The sequence below is a fragment of the Bos javanicus genome, chromosome 28, assembly GCF_032452875.1.
Source record: "Bos javanicus breed banteng chromosome 28, ARS-OSU_banteng_1.0, whole genome shotgun sequence".
Classification (NCBI taxonomy): Eukaryota; Metazoa; Chordata; class Mammalia; order Artiodactyla; family Bovidae; genus Bos; species Bos javanicus.
The window spans coordinates 29,499,673-29,525,002 of NC_083895.1; the positions used below are offsets into that span (position 1 = coordinate 29,499,673).

The window sequence follows — 25,330 nt, forward strand, 5'->3', positions numbered from 1 at the left end:
CTATCAGAGGAAATATTTTGAAAACAAACTGGGCCACCCCCCTGGCTGAGACTGCATGATTTTCAGCAAAGCATTTCACAACTTCTGAGGTGGGTGGGCGGGGCCGTCTGAAGAGGCTGGGGCCCTGAATCTGCAGGGTTAGGACAGACAGGCCTGAAGAGGCCCAAGATTATTGCAAACCTAGAACCAGGAAGGGGAGGTTATCCTCACAGGATAAAGAAATAAAAGCCTCTGTGACCACAGAGGTCAGGACCCGTCCTCTTCTGCCTTTGACAGATGCCACTGCCCTTTCACTTTTCCACCTCCTTCTGCATCTGGCGCAGGTGCCTTGGGGCTGGGGACACAGGAGATAGCTGGTGCTAACAGTTGGCTGCACACCCTGTGCTTAATTAGTGCTGTCTGGGCCCACACTCAGAGTCTTCACTGGAAGCTCTGGCAGCAGGTACCGTGTGATCACCGTTGTACAGACCGGCAGACAGAACCAGACAGACGGGGAAGTTGCTGGGACCCCGCTGCTGGTGAGCGCAGAGCTGGGTCTGAGCCCTGCTGCCTCACTCCAGAGTCAGTGCTCCTGACCCTGGGTGTATCCACCTTGCTGGAGCCTCGACTGGAGGGGCAGAACGGCTCAGCAGGACAGTCCTCTCGTTACTGTGACCAGGGTACACCCTACTCACAACACTCTCTCCTTCCTTCTTTTCTCATGGCCAGCTGCCTTCACCCTCAGGCCTCAGCTTAGATGTCTCCTTCTAGAAGCCTCCGTCAGTGGCCCTCTCTGTGGCTGCCTGCACGTCCCCATCCTCACACTCTGCCTTGCTCTGTTGCGCCAGCTGCTTTCGTGCTCTGTGGTCTCCACCAGGCAGTGAGCTCTGTGAGCAGGACAGAGTCTGCCTTGTTCTCACGTGTCTCCAGTGTCCCGTGCAGCCCCCGGCAAGCACTGAGCACCCATGCCTGACTGGGGAGCACAAATGATGGGTGTGACACTGGGCCCCAGGAGGAAGGAGGCATGGGACAGTGCCCAGTCTCCCAGGAGAGGATGCTGCTGTTAGGGAGGGATCTGAGTCTAGGCAGAGGTGGTGGAGTCATAGTGAGTGGGAGAGGGCAGCTGATGTGGACCAGAGGCCCTGTATGGGACCAGGAAGGAATGGGAGAGTGGGACCCTGGGTGGATGGCCTCTTGTGGTCACTACCCTGTGGGCTCTGGGCTGGGATCCCGAGGATGGGCCTGAAACCCTCCAAGAGACCCTTTTGAGTTAAGCAGACTGTGCAGTATGGGCCCTAACAGCACGCAGTTCTCAGTCCTTTCCCCTCACTGGACGGACGTCCATTCATCATCTTCTGGGTCTCAAACCCAACCCTCTCGGCTGCAGAAGCCCCCATGAGTGAGCCCTTTTCCCCGAGCAGAGTCACAGAAGCCCAGCTGGCAAGATGCCTCCTGGGGGTGGTTCCAGCTGCAGCCTCTGAGCTGTCCTCGCAGAAGTAGGAGGGCCCTTAGTGCTGGGCTCCACTCCACGCCACCCAGGGAGCACACATGTGGTGCTCTGACCAGGGTGCTCTGGCCTTGGGTGCCTGCTCATGCCTGACACCACGCGGGGCAGAAGGTGCCTCCAGGCTAGAAGAGGGCAGGACACCTGGGCACGGATAACCACCTTGGAGTCCAACGGTAATGAGCCCACACAGGTGCACATGAGGGAGGATCTGGGGATGGTTTCACGGAGCAGGTGGGCTTCCAGCGCAAAGAGGCGAGCCCGGGCAGCAAGCACAGGTATGGGCAGGTTCAGATCGAGTGCAGAGGTGGGTGAGGAGTCTAGCTGCACTGAACTGCAGTGTGTGGGATGGACGAAGAAGAGAGAGAGAGAGAAGAGACAGGGAGGAGGTGGTTACACGTGCAAGCTCTGGAGCCAGGCTGTCTGCATGAGGAGCCTCCGTCCGCAGTCACTGCTGTGTGACCATGGCCAAGCTACTTAGCCTCTCTTTGCCTCACTTTTATCACCTGTAAAATGGAGATACTAATAGTATCCACTACATGGCGGTGAGCTCCAGGAGTTGGTGATGGACAGGGAGGCCTGGCGTGCTGCGATTCATGGGGTCACAAAGAGTCGGACACGACGGAGCAACTGAACTGAACTGAACATGGCGGTGATAGGAGAATAAAATGAAGAGTGACCTATCATCCTTTTTTTTTTTAAGGCAACTAGCAAAGTAAATTGAGGTCAGATCATAGAGGCCTTTGGAGGTCAAGCTTTCTGTTTGCTAAACACCCGCTGTATGCCAATCACTTTACAAACCTTCTCACTAAGCAACCTACAACTAATAAAACAAAATTATTAGCACTGCCTCCATTTTATAGATGAGGCAACTGAGGCTCAGAGAGGTAGGGTAGCCTGCCCAAGGTCACTCGGCCAGGTAGAAGCAGAGGCAGTAGTGAAATGCAGGTCTGTCTGGCGCTTAGGTCTTTCTTCAACACGGAGATTAGAGAGACATGATGGAGGCAGCCTGGGGACCTCCCCTGGGCCGGGGCTCACGGCCAGAAGCAGAGCATGGGTGGAAGAGCCATGGATCCCTAGGCTGGAGAGGGTGGTAACAGGGAAGGAAAGGTTCAGGCAAGGAGATGAGGATGCCCCGGGGCCACAGCACACCGCTCACTGTTCAGAGCCCAGGGACAAGCTGTTGAGTCACTCTGGGAAAACATGGCATCACTGAGTTTTGCTGTGTGCTGCCCACCTGCCAGTTCTCGTGCCCAGAGCCTTGCAAGGGCACCTGCACACCCAGGTAGCAGGACCAGGTCAGCTCCCCGGCTTCCTGCCCTGAGCTCTCCCCAACCTCTGTCTCCCATCTTCCCACTGCCCCCCTCCCACTCCAGCCCCACCTGGATGCGGCAGGAGCTTCTGGAAGTGATGATGGGCATAAAGAGCTTCCAAAAGGACCTCCATGCCAAGCCTGCGACTGGAATCTTGGGTGAGAAGAGACTGCTGGGTTGAAGTTTTAGAGCTGCTTTTCCCTTAAGAATGGTGCTGCTATTCCACTGGAATCACTTCTTAAAAGTAAAAGTGTGCCCAGCACTATGCCAGGTGCCAGCAGCCTCCGCCTTCTTGGAAGGTACAGCTGAGAATCTGCGAGCTCTTTATGTACTAGGCGTCCTCAGGTTAAGTGATTTATTGGCGTCAATCTGATTGCATGAAGTAGCCCCATTTTATAGATGCCATCCCTGAGGCCCAGAAGGCTAGGTGACTTGTCCAAGGTCACACAGCCACAATTCAAACCCTTGGCTCTCCTATTCCAGGTGTACTTAGCCACTCCGGGCTCAAGTAAAGCCACTGGACAATCATAGAAGGTGGGGTGTACCGAACCTATGTCTGCCGAATGATGCAGTGCAGACAGGAAATTCCAGGAGAATTTTCATCTCAAGAGTGTGGGTCACTCCCCAGAGCTTGTTGGAGGTTGTGAATATATATAAGAAGTAACAGAGAGCTCCCAGGTTCCTTGGCTGAGCAAACCCTGCTGACGTGGCCATTTGGGGTGAGACTCTTCCCACTGGAAGGAGCACCGGGGCTCGGAGCGGGGTGGGGGGTGGGGTGGGCGGTGTGTCTGTCCTGGTTTTGGTGGGCCTGACCTGGAAAAGGAGTATGAGTCAAGCGAGGGGCGAGTGCCAGCTTCCTCAACCCAGTCCACGGCACAGGATGCCAGGCTGCTGCAGCTGCTGCTGCCACTCCCCACGCCCTCCCAGCCAGCAGGAGGGGCTGGTGGCCGGCCCTGTGCTGAGTGGCACCTTCTCACCCACACCACAACCTAGCTAGAGGGGCACAGTTCTTCCCAATTCACAGGTTAGGACGCTGAAGCTTAGAGAAGTTTTCTGGTGCACTGGAACTCCTTTGGCAGGAAAACGGAAGGACTGAGACTCCTAAGTCTCCCTTTTGCTAAGAGACCAACGGGAAGAGGGAGGGGTTAGCCTGCCCTCTGACACTGAGCCACACAGGCTGGCTGCTCTCAGACTAGTATTTCTGATTCATCTGTCATCACTAGATCCCTGTGTTGCAGGATGAATAACCTCTGGGGTGAGAAAAGCTTTGATTCCCTTGGGCCATGAGTCACTATTTCTCTGGGAGCACTTTTGAAGCCATAGAGCTTCTCCCCAGGCTTTGGAGGGGAGCAGGTTCCTTCTCTGCTTGAGTGCCAGCCCCACCCTGGCCCTGACACTGCCTGCTTGGGGAAGGGCCAGGAAACAAGAGGCCTCCACCAGAGGCCCTGCCTCAGTGATTACCCAACATGTTACCCCCTCCTTACTCTCAGCAGACAGGTGCCACATTCCCAGAGGTCTATGGGGTCTGCAGCCTTGAGGGGTCCCTTGTCCCCTTTAATACCCGAGGCCCACGTGGTGAGCACAAGTCCACTTGTCCCCCCTCCCCCAGGCATGTCTGGGAATCCCCCAGGACTCCACTGTCTGCAGGGCGGCTCCTCCTGGCACTTCCTCTCCGCACAGGAGGGAGGGGACCCAAGCCAGCTCCTCCCATCTTGTCAGTCTCAGGCCCAGCCACTGAAGAAATAATTTCTGGAGAGCTGTCACTTTTCTCACAGAGAAAGCAGACTGTTAAGTTCGGCTGTAGGGGTAGTTTTGCTTCTCACCGCCCCCAAGTTTTCCTTCTGGGATGGGATTCTGGCTTTGCCTCTGCTTAAATTCGAAAACCTGTTCAGATGACTCTTCCAAAATGAGAGTCTCACCTCAAAGGAACTTTGCCTTTCCTTCTACAGGTAGAAAACTGGCACCTGCTTTTATTTTATTTTTAGTTTTATTAATTTTATCAAACTAACTAATCTAGGCCCACGGTATAAAATTGGAAAGGTACAAAAGGATGCATGGTGGTGAAACCTCTTTCCCAGGACTGACTCAGACACCCAGGTCTTTCCTCGAAAGCAACCAGCATTATCAGTTTCTTGTGTATAAGCTGCTTTTAAATTGTCCAGTTTTAGAACTTATGGTTTGCCTTGGGGGGAAGAGATAGTTAGGGAGTTTGGGATCGACATGTACACACTGCTATATTTAAAATGGCAACCCACAGGGAGCTCAGCCTGGTGCTCTGCGATAACCTATAGGGGTGGCAGGGCGGGAGGGGATATACGTATATTTATGGCTGATTCATGTCATTGTATGGCAGAAACCAACACAACACTGTAAAGCAAATAAGATGGCTAACCAGCAAGGAGCTACCGTATAGCACAGGGATCTCTGCTCAGTGTTATGTGGCCGCCCGGATGGGAGAGGAGTTTGGGAGAGAGTGGATACATGTGTGTATATGTATGGCTGAGTCCCTTTGCTGTCCACCTTAAACTATCACAACACTTAATCAGCTACACACCAATGTAAAATAAGCTGTCCCTTACGAGCTGCGCTGGCTGCCCACGTCCTAGCCCCCACTCCTCAGTGGTCACCTGGGATTCACCCATGCAGCATAGCCGGAGGCCCTCACATCCCTCATCCCGGCAGCCCCAGGGAGCCAGCCCGAGGTTGTCCCCATCTACAGTGAGTGGCTCCTCCAGGCTCCAGGCTGCCCCTTGTCCATTCTCCCCTCTGGTCTGGCTGGGCGGGGGCCCGCAGCCGGGGCCTGTGGGGTCAGGGCCTGGCGATGGGGATCTGACCAGACCATGCCGCCTCTTGGCCAGACTGAGTGTTCCGAGTCCGCTAGGGGCACACAGATAGGGCGCATCCTTCACTCCTATTCTGAGTATAACCAGAGACCTGCGTGCTCCTCTCCCCACCCGCTTTCCTCTCCCCGCCTCTACTCCCTTCCCTTCCTCCCTGCTCCTCCCCTCCTTTCTTCTTCAGTCCGTGCTGTTCAGCAAACAGTAAAATGAATCTGAAAGTGCCAAGAATGGCACAAGGCAGAGATGAGTGCCGCTAGGAGAGCCCAGTCCCTGAGAAGGGCCTTCAGCAGACCTGCCCTTCACATCCCTTCACAGCCTTGTACCTCCTGCTGGGTGACCTTGGGCTTAGCTAAGTGGGTGACCACTTAGCTTCTTGGAACCTCCCTTTCTCAGCTGCTAAGGAAAGAAAGGGCGGCAACCAGGGTCCAAAGGGCTGCCTGGAGAACCTGGAGCCGCCAAAGGGCTCTCTAAGAGGGTGACAAGTTTGAAGCGTGGGAGGGGGCAGTGCGCTTCTTCTACGGGAATGGGCTCTGGGCACCTGTGAGGTCTGAGCTCAGCCCTAGAGCATGGATGGGGGAGGGGTGGCGTGGGAGAGGGCAGTGCGGTTCTTCTACGGGAATGGGCTCTGGGCACCCTTCGGGCAGCACTATCTCTGCCTTGGGCAGTGGCTTTCCTTTTCTGTATTTCCACACAGAGATGGACCCTCGGCTTTATATGTTTTATTTTTGTAATAATGAAAGATGTTCAGCATGCAGAATTCAAGTAAAATGGACAAACACTGAGAAGAAAGCAACAAATCACCCCTCAATCTACTACCCAGATGTAACTGACTACCTATGGTCCACATATGTCTCAGGCATATATATATATATATATAAAGAAAGGGGAGCAGTGGAGGGACAGAAGGTTTTATAAACATGGGGGAAACACACAGTTTAACTCAGCTTTAGGCCGGTGTTGTAAAGAGGCTGTCTGCCCCCAAAGCAGGCCCCCTCATCTGTTCAGTAATCTACTTGAGGGTCTGGTGCGGGGCAAGGGAACTCTCATGCCGGAATCTTTAAAACCTCCCAATTCAGACAAATTAGACAAAAAAATGAGTTGGCTGAATTACAGATCCTCCTTGATTTATGATGAGGTTGCATCCCAATAAATCCATCATAAATTGAAAATGCATTTAATACACCTAATCTCCCACACATCATAGCTTACCTTAGCCTGCCTTAAATGTGTCCAGAACACTGACATTAGTGTGGCTCGAATGCTACAATTGGGCAGCGTCATCTAGCACAAAGCCTGTTTTATAAGAAAGCGTTGAACCTCTCTTGTAGTTTATTGAGCTCTACCGAAAGTTTAAAACAGAATGGTTGTGTGGGTGTAAATGGTTGTTAAGTGTATCGGTTGTTTACCCTCCTGACCATGTGGCTGACTGGAAGCCCCAGCTGATTGTACAGCCTAGCCCCAATTCAATTATGGTTTCTACCAAATGTGTATCACTTTCACACCATCTTAAAAGTCAACCGTCTTAAGTCCGGGACTATCTGTAGTACATTCTGGCTCTAGAACAATAGCTTTCGATCTTTAGGGACCAAAACCTCAGACAGAGACACATCCACGTCACTAAACAAAAGTCTTATGAGACCCATGCTTATCCTTATTAGAGATCCGTAATACACTCTGGTATTTTCTGCCTTCATGGTTCTTTAAAAAAAAAAAAAAGCTTGTCCAACCTACCAAACTGACTCCACAACCTGAAGTTTCGTATGGCTCTGTAACTGTGATTTTCAAATTTGAGCGTGCATCAGAATCACCTGCAGAGCTTGATAAACACAGTCCTCTGCCCACCCCCGAGAGATTCTGATTGAGATGGTTTGGGCTGGGAATGGGGGGTGGCGCGGCAAGAATGTGCATTTCTATCAAGTTCCCAGGTGCTGCTGCTGATCCAGGCCCCCATCTTTGAGATCCCACCCTCCTAGAATATGTTTTAAAGCAATGTACTCTCTTGGCAGAAACGAGCAGAGAATTTGCTATATTCAGCAGATGAGAATTGCTGGTGCCTTAGCCCAAGAACTGTAGGTCTCTGGCATTTTTGAGGAGACTGATCAGGCACTATCTTTGGGATCTTAAACACCATCCTCCTGAAATCCACCCTCCTGAATACAGAAAAGGTCTGCTAAGCAAAAGGACGTTTATACCCAGCCCTGGTTGAATTGCCTGCCTATTAATCCCAAGCCCACAGAACATAAAACCCTCCCAGCCCTTTTGAAAACACTGTTCTATAGGCAATGAAAGGCACCATTTACCGTGTGGATTTCACTTTTCTGTTTTTGGAAAGGGAAGGAGGTAGGTCAAGTGTGACCACCCCACAGAGAAAGCTGTCCCCTGGCTCCCATTGGGGTCTGGTGGGTTTCATTGTCCCTGGATCCCCAGCTTTAATGGGAAACTCTTCCTGGCCTGAGTGGCCGCTTCAGTGCCCAGACTTTCCACCCTGCTGACTTACGAGACTGGCCTGTGTCCCAAGCTGCCTCTGCTCCTCCAACCAGAGGGCTCAGCCCCCACCCGGAATCCTCCCTCGTTCCCTTCGTAGCCTTGGGGCCCCTCCCCAGCTCCGCAGTCCTCCAGAAGCCAGCCCTCAGCTGGGAGCAGCTTCGTGAGGGAGAGAAGTGTTAAATGGGCACAGAGCCCCCTCTGTTCCATTAACAATGGCCCGTTGATGACTGGATTCTGCCTGGTTGGGCCCCTTGACTGGACTTCGGAGAGGAGGAGAGACTCCAGCCCCCCAGGCAGCTACTTCTGGGTGTGAGGTTGATTCAGAGGCCGAGGCATCTGTCTGCCCACAGAACCTCATTCTTCAGGCCCTGTGATGCAGCAGTGAGAAGCCCTCTCACCCCTCCCATGCTATCCCAGGGATAGCTTGGGGCCCCAGGAGTGATTCACCTCAGTCTAATTCAACAAACGTCTATTGAACAGCTCCTGGGCACTGAGGCTCGGAGCTAAGTAGCTGTGGGAATAAGAATAACTGCTGACATGAATTCAGCACTTACTATAATCAGCCCTACCCTGGCTGCCCAACAGAGTCACTAGGGAGCTTATAAAAATTCCAATGCATAGACACTTTCCCCAACCCCAAATTTTCGGAGTGAACCCCGGCACTATTTTGTAAAAGCTAAGTGCTTCTCGTGCCCAGCTGACATTAAACATCACCAGTCTTCTACTGGTTAAACACCACGCTGAGAATTTAACTTGATGCGACCCGTTTCATGTAGCACCTGCTGTGGGAGGCTGAATAATGTGCCTCCCACCCAAGATCTCCACGTATGAATCCCCACATCTGCGGACATGTTATTCCACATAGTAAAAGGAACTTTACAGTGTGATTAAGGATTTTGAGATAAGAAGATTATCCTGGATTATCCAAGTGGGCCCAGTAAAATCAGCAGGGTCTTTTATAAGAGGGAGATTTAACTATAGAAGAGGCCTGAGTAATGCATTAAGAAAAGCTCAACCAGTCACTGCTGGCTTTGAAGGCAGATGAAGGGGCCCACAAGCCATGGAAAACAGGCAGCCACGAGAGCGGGAAAAGGCAAGGAAGAAGGTCTCCCCAAGACTCCAGAAGGAGCACAGGCCTGTTGATTTTAGGCCAGTGAAACTGATCTTAGACTTGACATTCAGAACTGCAAGATAATAAATATGTGCTTTTAAGCTACGAAGTTTGTGATAAGGTGTTAATACAGGGATATTACTAACCGTATTTTATAGACAAGGCACAGAAATGTGAGGCACTCACTTGGGGTCACAAAGGCAGAGCTGGAATAGGAAGAACTCAGGTGCATCTGACCCCTTAATCCATGCTCCCTCCACCTCACCACACAGCCCCTACTTTGCAGCCAACCAGACATGGATTCAAATCTCAGTTCTGCCACGTTCTGTCTTTGCGTCCTTTGCTAGTCGTGGGTACATTTGGCCAGGGTGGAGGCTGCAGCGAGGTAGGTGTGGAGACCAACTGGAAAGCTAGTGTGGGCCAGGTTATCTCCAGGTGGAACACCACGTGGAAGAGCTTGAACTTGATTCTGAAGGAATGGTGCCCACAAGGTGCCATCCTCTTCTTCCTTCTGCATTTCATGATGCTGCCTCAGACTTTCAAGCCCACTCAGTCTCTGGAATCCGGCCCTCCTGTAGCAGCCCAGCTGCAGTGCGGAACTACAGGGCTGGGGCCAGGAGCAGCATTCTACTCACTGTCACCTGCAGCCAGTCTGGGGTGGCCGCTAAGCTCCCATTTCATGGGAGGCCAGCAATGGCCTGGTGCCTCCAAAGCACATTTCCTCGAAGGGCCTCCAGCAGCCTTGTGTTTAGGGCCATGCGTGTCTTAGAGAAGGCGTGTGAGACATAAAGAGGTCCCGGAGTTGTTCAGAGTTGCACAAGTTGGTATTGGTCTTGGAAGACCGGTCCCTGGCCAGGACTCTGATCTGCCCCCTGCCACACAGCTGCTGCCTTTTGGCCAAATCTGCCCACTCAGTGCTAAAGACAGTGGATGAGTCCATGGACTACGGAGACAGACTTCCTGGGTTCAAATCCCAGCTTTACCTTACAACGGAGTGCAAGCTGAGTGCTTTGATGGGGATGAGGGGGGAGCTGTGACTGTTCTCTGTGAAGGCACTGGGGCACCTTCTTCACAGGATGGTTCTGAGGACTCCATTTATACATGTGTGTAAAGTACTTGGAACAGTAGCTGCTTCATTAGAAGTATTAACTTCTGTTACGATTCAGCTCCCCAAGGGCAGAGACTGTCTTCCTCCCCTCTATTCCCAGTGCCTCTTCCCTTGCTTGGCCCAAAGCAAGAACTCAGGAAATGAATTTACTGGTTGACTATCAGCATTTATCAGCCAGAGGCTCCCTAGGGACTTTCCCAAATGTATTCACTTTTCAAACACTCCACCTTAGTTACTCAAACCCTTCTCCTCCTCCTCCTTGCTTGCAAGCTACAGAATTGCCACAAAACATCCTGACGCTTGCCCTGCCCCATGGTAGGCTCATGAGCAGTTCAGAGATAACCCAGGATCGCCAGGTATCACCAACCCTTGAGGACAGTGCTGCACAGTTCACATGCTGCCCAGACCTCCTCGCTTCAGGACCACGCCTGACCCTCCTACTCAGGCCTCCCTGGGACCCCTGAGCCATGCGGCAGCCCAGTTTGAGCACCTCATCCACACCAGCTCTTCCAGCTGACGGGGGCTCAGATGTCCTGTCATCCCTCCAGAGACCTGTCCCCCTCTTTCTTTTTCCCCTATTTTAAGGATGGGCTTCCTCCCCCAAGCTTGTCCCTGCACATGAATAGACCCCAGGAGAGTAGCCAGTTCCTGCTATTCCAAAAAGCCAAACTTGGAGTTCCCAACTGGACTCAACTCCTATGCTGCTCCTGCCCCGGGAAATGCATTTCTGCTCATTCTTATCTCTCACTTCTCGCTGCATTTTACAAAGATCTCCTCAAAACCTAGTTTTCTTTTTTTCTATTTAATTGCACTTTTGTTTCAAGATAATTACAGACACACATGCAGTTTTAAGAAATAATACAGAGATCCCTTGAACCCTTTACCTGGTTTCCCCCAATGGTGAAAAACTCCTGCAATATCACAACCAGGATACTGATGCTGATACAGCCAAAGTTCAGAACATTTCCGTCACCACAAGGACCCCTCATGTTGCTGTATTACAGTTGTGCCCACTTCCTTTCCACCCCCACCCCTTCTTAAACTCCTAAAAATAACAATCTGTTTTTCTCTCTTATAATGTCATTTCAAGAATGTTATAGAAAAGAAATCATGCAGTATGTCACCTTTTAAAACTGGCTTTGTTCACTCAATACTCCCAAATTCATTTAAGTTGTGCCATTTTACAGCTGAGCAGTATGCCGTGGTATCGGGTGGCTGGTTTTAAACAGAACACTCAAACACTAACCTAGAAGCTTCCAAGCACTGTATCCTGAGTAAAACAAGAATACTGGCATGTTCACCCGGTATCGAGCCCCGGTCAGCAACTCCCCTGCCAGTCTGGCCTTGAAGCTGAGCTAGTGTGCACGCCGGGCAGTGGCTCCGCTGAGATGCCCTGAGATGGTGCTCTCTAAGAGGAAGCTGGGTGCTCTAAGGTGTGGCTCTCAATCTTCCATCACCTAGGGAGCTTTAAACAACTGATGCCCAAGCCATACCCAGACCAACTCAATTGTAATCTCTAGAGGTGGGACCCCGGCCTCAGTAATTTCTGAAACTCCAGATAACTCTCACGTGCTGTCAGGGCCGAAATGCAGTGCTCAGGCAGAGTCAGCAAATGCGTAGCAGCACGCTACCCCTCTAGACACGGCAGATATCACCAAGCAGTCACCATACTCTCTTCCTGCAGAGATCGACCTTTGCAAACGCGGCGCTCCACGCAGTCACTTCCAACTGATCGACTTGGCCCAGGAACTGCAACTGACTTGCCCTCCCAGCTGAGAAGCCTAAAACTGGCAACCGTCCTGTCCAGGTGTGTCTAGGCCTGGGGCCTGATGCATTAGGTAAGCGTCCCTCCAAATCATGCTACAAAGGAGAGGCTTGGCCAGTAGTAACAGCAGCCGCAAAGCTAGAGCAGGCCAGGGTTTTCTGGGCTGGTTCTGTAGGGAAAGGCGAAGGGAATCAGCCAGTGTCCATCCCCTGCAGCAGCCTACAGCCCAGCTGTGGGGGAGATGTACACGCAGAGGGTGAACCAGCGGTGCAGTCAGCACAGACAGGCTCAGGCGCACACTGGTGCAAGCCTGTAATAACAACCAGCCTGTGTGCCGTCCTCTCTATTTTCAGAGCCTCACACCAGCTTAGCTGATGTTCATGACAACCCTGTGGGGATGACCCAGGCTCAGAGTGATTAAATACCTTCCCTAAAATTACTAGAGAATAAATGGGAGAGCTTAAATAAATGGAGACGGAAATGGCAACCCACTCTAGTATTCTTGCCTGGAGAATCCCATGGACAGAGGAGCCTGGCGGGCTACAGTCCATGGGGTCGCAAGAGTTGGATATGACTTAGTGACTAAATCATCGTCAAATGGGAGAGCTGGCACTCAAGCCAAGACTGATTGCAAGTATGGGGCCTGTGTTTAGTCCTCGGAGCAGTTAGCTATCGATAGCCTGGACCTCTCTCCCCACCCTCAGCCTCCGCCTCTCCTTTCCAGGAGGGGCTGGATACAGATGGGCTCCTTGGCAGCCATGGAGCAGCCCAGACAATAGCAGTAGTCAGTGTGGGCTAAGACCCCGGGGCTGCCCTCTCTCCTGCCCCTTCCTCCCCCACAGAGCTGGTGCTGGGAGGGCAGGCAGAACTCCCTGGTGAAAAAGAGAAGAGGCTGGGTTTCTGATTTTTCTGTTGTTGTTTTTGCTAGGAATAAAGTCCCTTCCTGCTGTTAACAGCAAGGAGCTTGGAGGAAACTGTGGGACTGAGGACTACCCTGGAGGATCCAAATTCTGTGTCCTCTGCATTGAAGACAGCAGGACTGGGGGAAAAAACCAGGCAGCAAAAGAAATTCCCCTCTCTCCATCTGTCCCTTGCATGGACAGTCTCCAGGTGCAGAAAGGTTCGAAGTCTCCTTAGGAAGGTCAGTCAGTGGGAGAAAGCAGGAAGGGGATCCTGGGCCTAGGTACTGAGAGTTTTTTTCTCTTCCAGTCATCTCAGAAATCCTGTCATGGTGGCTCAGCCGTACAAAAAGGCTCATTTTGCATCCCATCTGATGCAGGCAGGGTGGCTCCTGAGCAGCAGCTCAGGATCTGGGCCACTTCCACCTTGCAGTAAGCCAGTTGGAACATGTGGCCTCCAGTCTTGCCATAGCAAGAGAAGACAGGACCCGGGGGGTGTCTGGGATCAATTTAAGGACCAGGACTTCAAGTGACTGACATCACTTTAACCTATCTCCATCCCCACAGGTCAAAACCTGGTCACTGGCCCAACCTAATTGCAAGAGGGGCTGGGGAAGGCAAAGAGCATGTGGGTACCTGGTGAGTACCAAGTCTCTGCCAGTTGTTTGCCCAGAATTTCACCCACACAGAATATTAAAGAACATTTTGTTCTTCAATCTAATGGACCACACCCCATTTTGATTTGCCCTTTATATGCTTTCTTTAGGCAGCTGACCTCAACCTTCCCTGCTGTAATACCCATGGCAGATTATGTTCACACTCAAGGCACACTCCTATGGACTTGCCCAAGTTTTCCCAAAACCCAAGAAACATTTTGTAGGAAAGCCCTAAGACTTTTAAAGTTTTGGCTCTTGTTCATGAAAACATATAAAGGTATGTGAGTAAGAATATAAAATTAGCCGTGTGAAGAGCTTTGCCAGCCATGGTGTGGGATGGATTGGCAGCAGTTCTGTGCAGTGTCCTAGGCTCTCTGTAACTCTACCTCTACTCTCGTTCATGAAAGCAAAAGCCAAGCGAGGGAGGAAGGTGGAATCATAAGAACCTTGTATCCATTGCAGTTCTTTTCAAAAGTACTTTTTGCTCCCCCATTTGATGCTTTAACTATTCTTAGTGACCTCACCATTAATTATAATATGTGCTTTTGTTCAGTAAAGGGTTTTATTGCTACTGTTGTTTAGCTGCTGTGTCATGTCTCACTCTTTGCGACCCCGTTGACTGTTGCCCACCAGGCTCCTCTGTCCATTGGATTTCTCAGGCAAGAATACTGGAGTTAGTATTCCTTCTCCAGGGGATCTTCCCAACCCAGGGATCTAACCTGCATCTCCTACATTGGTGGGTGGATTCTTTACCACTGAGCCACCAAGGAAACCCGAAAGGGTTTTATGTGCTAGATCAAAGGTTTGGAGGATAGATCTCCAGGGCATGTTCAGATGGAGGGTTTGTGTAAGAGGAGGCTTGCAACTTGGCTGGCACGGGGGGTGATGTCAGATGGCAGAATGGCAAACCAAAGGGTGGTAAGGAACTGTGTTTGGTAGCCAGGAAGGATCCCATAAAGTTGGAAAGGCAAGCTGATTTGATCTCACACGCCAGCTCTAATGGATTGGCACTGCACTGAGAAGGCGTGTGAGGCCACATCTAGTCTCAGCTGAAAAGAGGACAATGACTGATCAGTGATGTCTGCCCCGGGCATAGGACTGCGGAGTGGAATGTGTACTGTTTATCTGACAACCCTGTGCTGGAGGTTCCTGATGGGCGAAGCTATGAGAGTCAGGGTGATAAAGTTGGGCAGGGCCATCACTAACCTGGGAGGCAGGAGACCTTGTAGTGGTTCAAGTATCGTCACTATCCAGTCATGCCTTCGTGAAGCACTTCCCCTCTCTGAGCCTGAATGGCTACAGATGAAAAATGAGGAAGGGTAGGTAAGAAAATCTCCAAGCCCTTTCCAGTTCTGACATTCTGCACTTTTGGGGCAAGAGCCATGTTTTTCTTGATTGGTAGGGTAGGGTACAGGACAGATTTCCCTTGGACCTTTCCAAAAGAAACACCCTCTCAGACTTGCACTGCTGAAGGCAAGTACAACGAGAGCTGGAAAGTCAAGCTGCTTTGTATAAGGCTCTGGCCTGAGCTGCTGCCGACAGCATGATTTATGTCCTGGGGGCAAAATCCACTGGCATTCAACTTGACCCCAGCCTGACAGCTCTGAGGCCTCCTGCCTCTGTTCACTGCAGCCAGAGTGGAGCCGGCTCCTCCACAGGGGTCCCCTGTACCCCAGGCTCCTGTCATTCTGCAGCCACACTCTCATCAGCACACTCAGAGCTTCCTGGCCAGGCGGGGCGTGTGGAATTTGTGAGCAGCGCTGATCTACAGGGAAGCTGGGGAGGGAGCATCCTTAAGGGTTCTGCCTGTTGTCTTTCTGGGTCTCTCTCCAGTTTCTCTGCTGCTTCGGGGCTGACTATAGTACCTGGGACAGGGAAAGTCAGCACGTTTATCCCCAGATGAGGCTGACAGTGAGGATAAGATGCCCAGGGCCAAATGCTGTCCATAAATGAGAGGATATTGGCTCTGCCTGAGGGATACTTCTAGCTGTGGTCAGGTCATCACTTTCCTTCACCCTGGTATTTGTAGGAGACTGAGACCCCACCCGACTGCAACCAATCCGGTACTCACCACCAATCACAAGCCACAGAATCTGCTGCATCTGTAAAGACAGGGTGAGCGGTTCCTAAGTAGGACCATTTATCATGACTTGGGCTTGGGTTAGGCACTGCCCTAGCATCTTCTCATTGGGTTCCTCATGACCACTGAGTGTACAATAGATGCTGTAAGTGTCCCACTGACAAACAGTGAAACCATCGAGTTTAAGTTCCTTTCCTAAGGTCACAGGGCATCAAGGTCAACGTGTAAAAGCAAAGAAGTCAAGAGAAGCCACAGTTGTGGAGAGAGTCCCTGTATGATTTGCTCAGGCTTTTCCAGGCTGTCTTGTCTGTCTGTCTGTCTCTCTCCCTTTCTATATATATGTGTGTGTGTGTGTGTGTGTATGAGTGTGTGTGTGCACACACACACTAAGTTGCTTCAGTCTGTCCAACTCTGTACGACCCTATGGACTGTAGCCCACCAGGCTACTCTGTCCATGGCATTCTCCAGGCATGAATATTGGAGTGGGTTGCCATGCCGTCCTCCAGGGGATCTTCCCAACCCATCAACTGAACCTGAGTCTCACGTCTCCTGCATTGGCATGTAGCATGGGGGAAGAAAAACTACGAGAAACCACAGCCAACTCTTAGAGAGTTATGAATCAATTCATTCGCCTCACAAACATTACGAGCCCTGCCTCATGCCAGGTGCTGTGGGCACAGCACAATACGGGGCTGCTGTCCAAGGAATGAACAACAGACCCTCCCGGAGTCCTCCGCTGCCCTCCTTCCCCTGCCTATTGTTTATAAATTCACTTTTTTCCCCTATGGAAAACAGATATACCATAAAATGTATTATTTAACCGTTTTTAAGTGCACAGTTCCGAGGCATTAAGTGCATTCACACTGTTGTGCAGCCTTCACCACAGTCTATCTCCAGAACTTTTTCATTTGCCCAAATTGACACCGTGTCCTCATTGAATACTAACTCCCAGGGTCAGGCAACCACCTTTCTCCTTTCTGTCTCTCTGATTTGGCTCCTCTAGGCACCTCAAGTGCATGCGTGCGGGCTAAGTTGCTTCAGTCGTGTCTGACTCTTTGTGACCCTGGGACCATAGCCTGCCAGGCCCCTCTGTCCATGAGATTAGGCATAAATCCTGGAGTGGGTTGCCATGCTCTCCTCCAGGGGATCTTCCCTACCCAGGGATTGAACCTGCATCTCCTTCATTGGCAGGCGGGTTCTTTACCACCAGAAGCATATGGGACGTGTCCTTTCATGGCTGGCGTATTTCTCCTCCTAAGCACGCCGTCCTTCAGGCTCATGTACGCTGTGCACATCACAGGCCCCACACTGACTTCCTTAAGGTCCCGTGTGTCCCTCCCTCCTCTCCTCCACGCTCTCCCGACTTGCTCAGACCACCTCCCCTCTCCTGGACCTGCGCAAAAGGGACAGCCTGGTCTCCCAGCCTCCAGTCCTTCCTTCCTCCACTGCATTTCCCACACCATTTCCAAAGTAACTTTACATTTCTCTTTTTAAGCTTCAGATTAGATTTTTAAATTTTTTAATTAAAGTGGTTTAGGTACGGTTGTCAAAAAGTCAAATACAAAAAGGTAGAAAGTGTAAAGAATCATCACTCAATATTCCATCTTTGCAGCTGTGCGTCAGCGTTTTTAACCCCTGCATGGCTTGCTTTCATTGGGCCAGTGCACTGCCTCAACCAGCCCCGTCTGTTGAGACACTCAAGGCGCTTCTCACACGTTGGACTCCCAAGGCTGGGTGCACATCCTGGGCCATGAGTCTCAGCTCACATAGAGGTCAGTTCCAAACAAGCCAACTGACTCTTCACCTGGCTGCCCGGCTGCACAGCTGTGGGCATCCTGGACACCAGCCTCTGCTGCAACCCTTGACTAGGCAAGGGCTAGAAAGCCTAGAGCAGTGGCTCGGCGCTGACCTGGCCCAGGGCCAGCGTGAGAGACACGGGAAGTACCTTTGCTGATGGGGGGGTGGGGACTATTCTCTGGGGCCCTGTATCCATGCAGCTGTCAGCGTTTTGCACAAAATGTGTTTCTCACACAGCTGAGCAGGCCCTGATGAAGTGACTGTGTCAAATGAGGGTAGAGAGCACTCTCCCCCACATCCTCACACAGGAAAACAGGGCTGAGGGGCCGCGGGGGTCTGTCCTTCCAGAGATGGCTCCCTGAGAGTCTGTGGCAACCCCACGCCCACCACCACACCAGGCTAGCCCTCAGCCCTCTGGTCCATCCCATGGCTCTGGCCCACGGCTTCTCATAAGCTCTTAGATGTCCACTGTTGCTCAGATGATACACACCTCCAACTTGGGAGTGTCTGCTCTGGCTCTGTCTTGGCTGAGGCTGGACATGTGCCCATAAGAAAGTTTTAGATGGTTTGTTTTTAGGAGAGGAAGCTGGAGTCCCGGAACAGGAGGGATTTGGGAAGGAATGACACCCCCAGGCTGTGCAGGGGAGCATCCCTCAGCCAGGTCCCCATCTACTTCCTTGTTCTCTCATGCCTTCTCTTCTTCCTTCCATCCCTGGTTCATGTAATGGCACTTGGGCATTTACTCTCCTGTCAGACACTAAGTTGGACAGCCCACTAAGTTGGATATCCATCTCTGGATATCCTTACATGAAACAGAACCTCATCTGGACAGGCCACTGGATGGACTCCTGCATCCTCCCAGCAGAGATCGCCTCTGAGCATGCGTGCTCCTTCTCCTGGCCCTGCCCCCTGCCTCCATTCAAGGGGATCTAGAGCCACCCATGGAAGCCCTTCCAAGGTCTCCCCTCCTAGGTGTCTGGGCACCTGGCATGGTCAGGGTACCTCCCGGCCCCCAGGGCTGCAGCTCATGAGTAGGTTCAGAGTTTCCCCACAATGGGCTTCACTGCTCCTGTCTCTGCCCAGGACCCTCCTCCGTCTCAGCCCCTGGCCTTCCTCAGCCCAGGCAGCTCCTCCTCCTGCCGGCGGAAAGGCTGTAAGCAGAGCCTGCCACAGCAGAGGCCCTGATCCCCACTGTGCTCTTGGCCCGGAGCGAGCCACGCGAGGGGAGTGGAGCTTTGCTGCCTGATGCAATGTCTGGCAGGGCCCGTCCCTTATCAGAGCAGCATTCACAGCAGAGTCTGGGATCCCACCTCCTCCACGGGAGGAAGCCATCCAAGTACAAAACTGTTCTCTGCTGAGGGCCCTTTGCCAGGTCACGAGGGAGGCCTGAGCAGAAAGGGCCCCGAGGGGAGAGCAGGGTAGGGAAGCCAGTGCCTGGAGTGTAGGGCCTCAGATCACCGCCTGCTTTCTTTCCAGGGCTCCCTCACTGGGGTTGCCTGGGCTGCCTCCGCTGTTTTCTGCCCTCCCTGCTACTACCACGTAGCTGGGGAGACAGAACTGAAAGCCACAGGCCGAGGTTCTTTATCCTCAAAAGGGTATCCCAGATTGTCATGACAATTCGAGACTAACATATGTGAAGCCCCAAGCACAAAGGCTGGCCCGCAGTACACGCTTGTAGCACACTCCCGTAGTGTACGCATGTAGTATCCACTCAGTCCCTGTTTGGGGGGCACTCAGCGCACAGCCCACTGGTACCCTTGCCTGGGAAACCCCATGGACAGTGGAGCTTGGCAGTCCATAGTCCATAGGGTTACAAAGAGTAGCACGCGCCTGAGCGACTAAACATCAGCAATACTCAGTGCACACATGCAGCACAGGCCACAGCATAGACCTGCTTCGCTCAGATAGGGAACAGTGGCTTTTTCTTCTTTCTCTTTGTATTTTCCATCAACTTAGAATAACTGAGCATCTCACAGTGGGCTAAATTCTTCGGAAAAAGCATTCAACTATTCATTCTACAGAGGCACTTACTGTGCCTGGAGCACACGGAGCAGGGATACAGAGGGAGCTCACACGCCAGTGGCTGAAACAGGCAGTGAACAAGCACATTTCCATCCAAGAAGGGAGCAAGCAAGGTGCTAAAAGGGACAGGGAGAAGGGAGACGGTCCACATTAGGTCAGCGGGCAGGGAGGGACTCTGAGCTGAGTCCTGAGTTTAACTGGGCCCAGGACAGCTGCCCTGCTCCCCTGCATTCAGGCAAGGCTGAGCCGGCATGTGCCCCTGGCCTTCTCCACCACTGGCCCTGCTGCCCTGGCAGTGTGACCTCTGCTGGCATCCCAGCAGGGGGATACCACCTTTTCCTTTGGCTATTGCGTTACTGCTGGGTGTTGAGGGGAAGAAAGGTATCGAGTACTCCCCCAGAGATGGCATCTGCCAAGAAAAGGAAGAATTTTTCATTCTTCCCATGAGCTAAGCAAGGCAGATACCACAGCTCTAGGGAGGGTTTGTCCAGTGTCGCAGATATCACGGACACACTTCTTGCAAAGGGCCTCCTGCAGGCCACGTGCATGACCCCCATCTCGGCCATCCCCCATGACCCTGTGACCTGGCATCTGTGACCCTCTGCTACCTCCTGGGTCTGGGGATCTCTAAACCACCCTCTCCTGACTGCCCATTTGCCTGCTGGCCTTCCAAAGCTAACCCTAGGGGCAGCCTGCCTGGACCAGGGCCGAGGAGCCAACAGCCTGCCTGGGATTTCATCTGGAGGGAGTTTTCACCCTCGTGTCTTCCTTTTAGGGCAATGTCAGCAAGGTTCTCAGGAACCCTGTATTATTCAGGGGCTAAGGGGGCTGGGACAGCAAGTCAAAAATAGAAACACTTCCTGGAAGGGAAGGGAGGAGAAGGTTCAGGATCTTTGTCATCAACACAGTCAACTTTGTAAACTGTACCAAAAATGTTAGACCCAGAAGAGAGAGGACAGCCAACACAACTCCCTGTGCCCTATGCCTGCTTTTTCTCCCTCTCCATGCAACAGATACTGCTCCTCAGAGCAATATTATACAGCAGGAACCACCCTTTTCATGCTACCAGTAAAGAAACTGAGGCCCAGAGAGGTTAAGTCACTTATACAGTGTCACACAGCATGTTAGACAAGCAGGAAGAACAAGAACCCAGGACTCCTGGTCCTAGCTCCTTTGCTTCCCTCACATCATCAGATCCGGGCCCTTTCTGCTGAGAGCCTAGAGGGAAGAAAGCCAATATTTCAATCCTCTGTGCTCTGCACTCAGTACTGGGTCTCACCCTCCTAGCAGGACAGGCGGCCTCACACACCACAGGCTAAACTGGGTGAGTGAGGAACACAGCCCTGCCCAGAGTTCTGCAAACACATGCTGACCGCCTGCCAGTCAGCAGCTTCAGTGAGCTGACTTACCAGGAACTTGCTGGGCAGTGGGTACATGGCAGGTGCTGTTCTAGATGCTGGTCTGGACTTCAGAGAACTTGTAGCCTAGGAATGAGAGACAGACACGCCATCAACTGCAAAGTCCAATCATATGTGCTGTGGAGCGGGGGTGTCACTGTGGAACCTCGAGAGGCTGGAATGACTTAGATTTGGGAGCGACAATCAGGCTGTTGCTGGAGGAAACTTGGGCAAATTATTTAATCTCTCTCAACCTCAGTTTCCTCATCTGTAAAATGGGTCACTATCTAACAGGGCTTTTGTGGGATGAGGAAATACAAATCAAGTCTTTGGCATGCTACTAGGCACAGAGTAGTAACTTTATAAATGTCAACAAATTTCATCAACTCACATCCTTCTAGTTGGCTCTTTCAACCAGAGTATAAGTCCCATGAGGGCATGGGTGGGGTCTGCTTGTTCCCTGCTGTGGGATGCAGTGCCTAGACTGGCACATAGTAGGTGCTCAGGAGATATTTAATAAGTGCATGGAAATGGCCCAGAAGAATTAGGAAGAGGCAAGAATATTCAGTTACCCTTGAACTGGCCTTGCAGCCCTCTTCCCTCCTGGCTCATGTCTACCCACCTATACTCCCAAAGCACCCTGTCCTTTGGCCAGGGTGAGCTGCCTGCTGCGCCCCCCCGGCCCCCCCACCGCTCTGCCCTGCACAGCTGAGGCCCTCCGCTTTGGCTGCCAGGGTACACATCTGTCTCCTCATAAGCAGAACCCGAGTCTCACTGCTTTCCCCAGAGGGTAGATTTTCTGGTTGTCCCTAAAACCACTTCCATTGTATGATGAAGCTGCAGCCTGGGGACCCTCCTTTCAGCCCTCCCACTCCTCAGCGTCAATATCAGCTTGGAAAAAATTCATCTTTCCCAGAAAGAAGGATGCTCCCGGATGCACAAGGTCACAATAACACTTTTCTAAACTTATAGCAGACTGTCTCCCATGGATGAGAGTCCTTGTGGAGAAACAGAGAGACTTTTGGAAGAGGGGGTTGTGCTGGAATCTGGGGGCTTGGGGTACAGGTATGTGTTTGATGGTGAGGATAAATGAAAGCAATGGTGATTCAGGCTGCACTGGGCAACGGTGTATTTGCTCTGGCTTTTAAAAATATATACAGTTTCAGTTAGGAGTCATTTATTCCTTTAACCATTCTGTCATTTAGCAGCCATGCATGAGTGCCTCCTGTGTGCCTGGCCCAGTACTAAGGGATAGTGAGGGGCCCAGACAACTGCCTGCCCTCCACAAAGAGATGGTCAGCACTGAACAAGTCATTTCAAGTGGGTGTGCTTTATGACAGAGTCTCAGGTCATAATGCGGTGGGGCCAAGGGGGCCCTAATCTATCCAGGAGGAAACTGCCCCACGAAGCTGAGACCTGAAGGCCAAGCCGTATGAAGGATTTTGCTAAAATTCACATGGTATGGTGGAAAACCTTTAGTTAATTTTAAAACATTTATGCATCCACATGGTAAAATTTATACATCCACATGGTAAAATTTCTAATAGTGTGCAATGCTACGCAGTAAATGCTGAGACTCACCTCACCCTTCTCTCCTGACCTACCCGTTCCTGTTACTGGCCTCGTGTCTCCCTGCCGTCACAGTCCACTTGTATCTAGCATTTATATTTTTCTCTCCCTTAATTTTTTTTCATCCTGCATCAGAGGTTCTCAACCTGGGATGATTTTGCACCACCCCACCCCTCCCTACCCACTCCCCCTCACCCAGAGGACATCTGTCAATGTCTGGAGACATTTCTGATTGTCACAGCTGAGCAGAGGACACTCTACTGATATCTAATGAGTAGAGGCCAAGGATGCCACTAAACATCCTACAATGTACAGGACAGCCCCCACAACGAAGAATTATCTGATCCAAAATGTCAACAGTGCTGACATAAAAAAGAACAAAATAATGCCATTTGCAGCAACATAGATGGATCTGGAGGTTATCATACTGAGGAAGTCAGACAGAGAATGACAAATGTCAGCTAATACAGCTTCCATGTGCAATCTAAAAACATGGTACAAAGGACCTTACAAAGCACACAGTCACAGATGTGGAAAACAAACTTATCATGACCAAGGGTGAAAGAGGGGGAGGGATAAATTCGGAGATTGGGATTGACATACACACACTACCATCTATAAAACAGATAACTAATAAGGAGAGCATATGGGAACAAAATCTTTAAAAAAGTGGATATACGTATAACTGATTCACTTTGCTGTACAGCAGAAATTAACATTCTAAGTCAACTGTACCCCAGTAAAAGCGAATTTCGAAAAATGTCAATAGTGCTAAGAAACTCTATCCTATATGCAGACTATGTCTGCAGCTCGCTTATCTATAACATCTACACATTATATATAACTATATATAGTAGATTATTCATATCAGCATTAGTAGATCCATCTCATTCTTTGTGGCTGCATAATAATCCATCATTTTTTTATTTAGATGTTTGTACTTTTTTGCTATTGCAAACACATACTGCAAGGAGTATTCTGTTTGTACTTTTGCCTTTGACTCATGAGGTCAAAGCATAAATTTGATGGAAGTTACATGGATGAATCAGAAGGTTCGTTAACATTTTAAATGACCTGATTTCAAGTTTCTGGGGCACAGTCCATTGGGAGAGTGGGTCTGGAGTTCTGGCTGCTAAACAGGGCTGGGATCCCCAAACATCTGGTGGAAAAGCTCCTATTTGTTCTCAACTATAGACAAGGGTGTCCTGACTGCCCATCTCTCCACAGGACCAGGTGTCCCCCACAGGAAGGACGAGCCACGTCCTGAGTGGTGCCCCTGAGCTGAGTGCCCACGGCCCCACCCTGCCCCATGGAGAAAGGATTGTCTTTGCCCCAGGACTGCCGACATTTTCTGCACAGCCTGAGAATGAGGAGCAAATATGCCCTTTTCCTGGCTTTTGTGGTGGTGGTTTTTGTCTTCATTGAAAAGGAAAATAAAATCATATCAAGGTGAGGGATGCAAACACAAGTCTTCCTTATCCAGGTGGGATGGGTGGGGGCAGAGAGGTGGCTGCAGGGCTCACTCTGTGGACCAAGAAAGGCAATCCTTCAGCCAGCCATCACCGAGCCCCTCCTGTGCCCAGGCAGGTCATATCCACGTCCTCATGACCGCACAGCAGTAAGACTTGGACTCTGGACTCAAGCATCCTGAGTTGGAATCCTGATTCTGACCGCCCTTTTTTTTTTGGCCACAGCATGCAGCTTTCAGGATCTCAGTTTCCTGACCAGGGATGGAACCCATGCCCCTTGCAGTGGAAGCACAGAGTCCTAACTGCTGGATTGCCAGGGAATTCCCATGATTCTGGTCCTTTCTAGCTGTGACAGCTTAGATAAATCATTTCCCTTTTCTGCCTTAAGTTCCTCTTCTAAAATATGGCTAACAATGGGGCCTGCTTTGTTGTAAAGATTAAATAAAATGTAAAAACATTTAGCCCAGTGTCTAACACACAGTTGGTATCCTGTGCTTACTGGCTGTTGCTATTATGATTAGTTAACTTCCTGGCCTAGGATGATACCTCACACTAACAGCATATTTCCTATACTAATCCAAAGTCATGGATGAGAGATTTCCCTGCTGGTCCAGTGATTAAGACTCTGTTCTCCCAGTGCAGGGGCTCTGGGGTTCCACTCCTGGTCAGGAAACTAGATCTGTCGTGCTGCAACTAAAGATCCGCATGCCTTAACTAAGATCTGGTGTAACCAAATAAAGTCATGGATGACTATGAGGCAGGGTTCTGGTACAGATACTCTGGTCAGCAGGGCTACCATGTTCAGCTGCCCAGGTTGTGTACTGCTCAACTCCAGCGGTGTGCACTCTCACAGGCTACACGGAGGATGCATAGAGTTGGGAGTGTACCACTGTGTGCAGTGGCCCTGTTAGTGAGCCTGCTATACATGGAAAGATTTATAGACCTTCTCTCTCAGGCACAACCCTTGCACAGAAGCATCAACCAAGATCGGCAGATTAGGAATTCAGCTGGCTAGTAGGCATTATGCTGGTGCCCTCCCTGGGTTCCTCAGCATGGACTATTCCAGTCTGTGCCTACTGGGTCCTGCTGCAAGCCCCTGCAACTCTCCACCTGCACACTGGCAAGCCAGAAGTCCTAGGGAGTAAATACCTCTGGGAGAAGCCTTCAGCCAAGGCCACCTGGCAGTTTCACATCCCCTGGGTGAGGGAATCCTGAGGTGTGCTCTGTCTACACTGTCACCTGGGGTTCCCCTGGCAGAGCAATTTGGCCACAGCTATTTTCCTTCTCAAGTCGCTACCCGATCCCCCTGTGATCATGTCCCAGATAAACTACTT

The 25,330-nt window shown here is 51.2% G+C and overlaps 1 protein-coding gene and 1 long non-coding RNA gene across 17 annotated transcripts in view; one reads left to right on the forward strand and one right to left on the reverse strand.

The window, feature by feature from the left end:
• The window catches only part of LOC133240452 (uncharacterized), a 40,558-nt gene that overhangs the window by 15,104 nt on the left and 124 nt on the right, over window positions 1-25,330 (reverse strand). The window contains exon 2 of the long non-coding RNA XR_009734226.1: window positions 20,971-21,045. This is a non-coding gene — a long non-coding RNA (uncharacterized LOC133240452). The remainder of the gene's footprint in view (window positions 1-20,970; window positions 21,046-25,330) is intronic.
• CHST3 (carbohydrate sulfotransferase 3) overlaps window positions 1-25,330 on the forward strand; it is a 37,960-nt gene that overhangs the window by 6,342 nt on the left and 6,288 nt on the right. Inside the window, exons 2-6 of one of the 16 annotated variants that reach the window (XM_061405264.1) lie at window positions 12,027-12,180; window positions 13,036-13,248; window positions 13,574-13,645; window positions 13,773-22,417; window positions 23,755-23,976. In XM_061405264.1, coding sequence (XP_061261248.1) covers window positions 23,837-23,976 — 140 coding nt within the window. In that variant the 5' untranslated portion in view covers window positions 12,027-12,180; window positions 13,036-13,248; window positions 13,574-13,645; window positions 13,773-22,417; window positions 23,755-23,836. Of the gene's footprint in view, window positions 1-2,859; window positions 2,955-12,026; window positions 12,181-13,035; window positions 22,418-23,754; window positions 23,977-25,330 lie in introns of all 16 variants that reach the window. The other 15 variants (XM_061405269.1, XM_061405261.1, XM_061405257.1 and 12 more) reach the window with 15 other exon arrangements.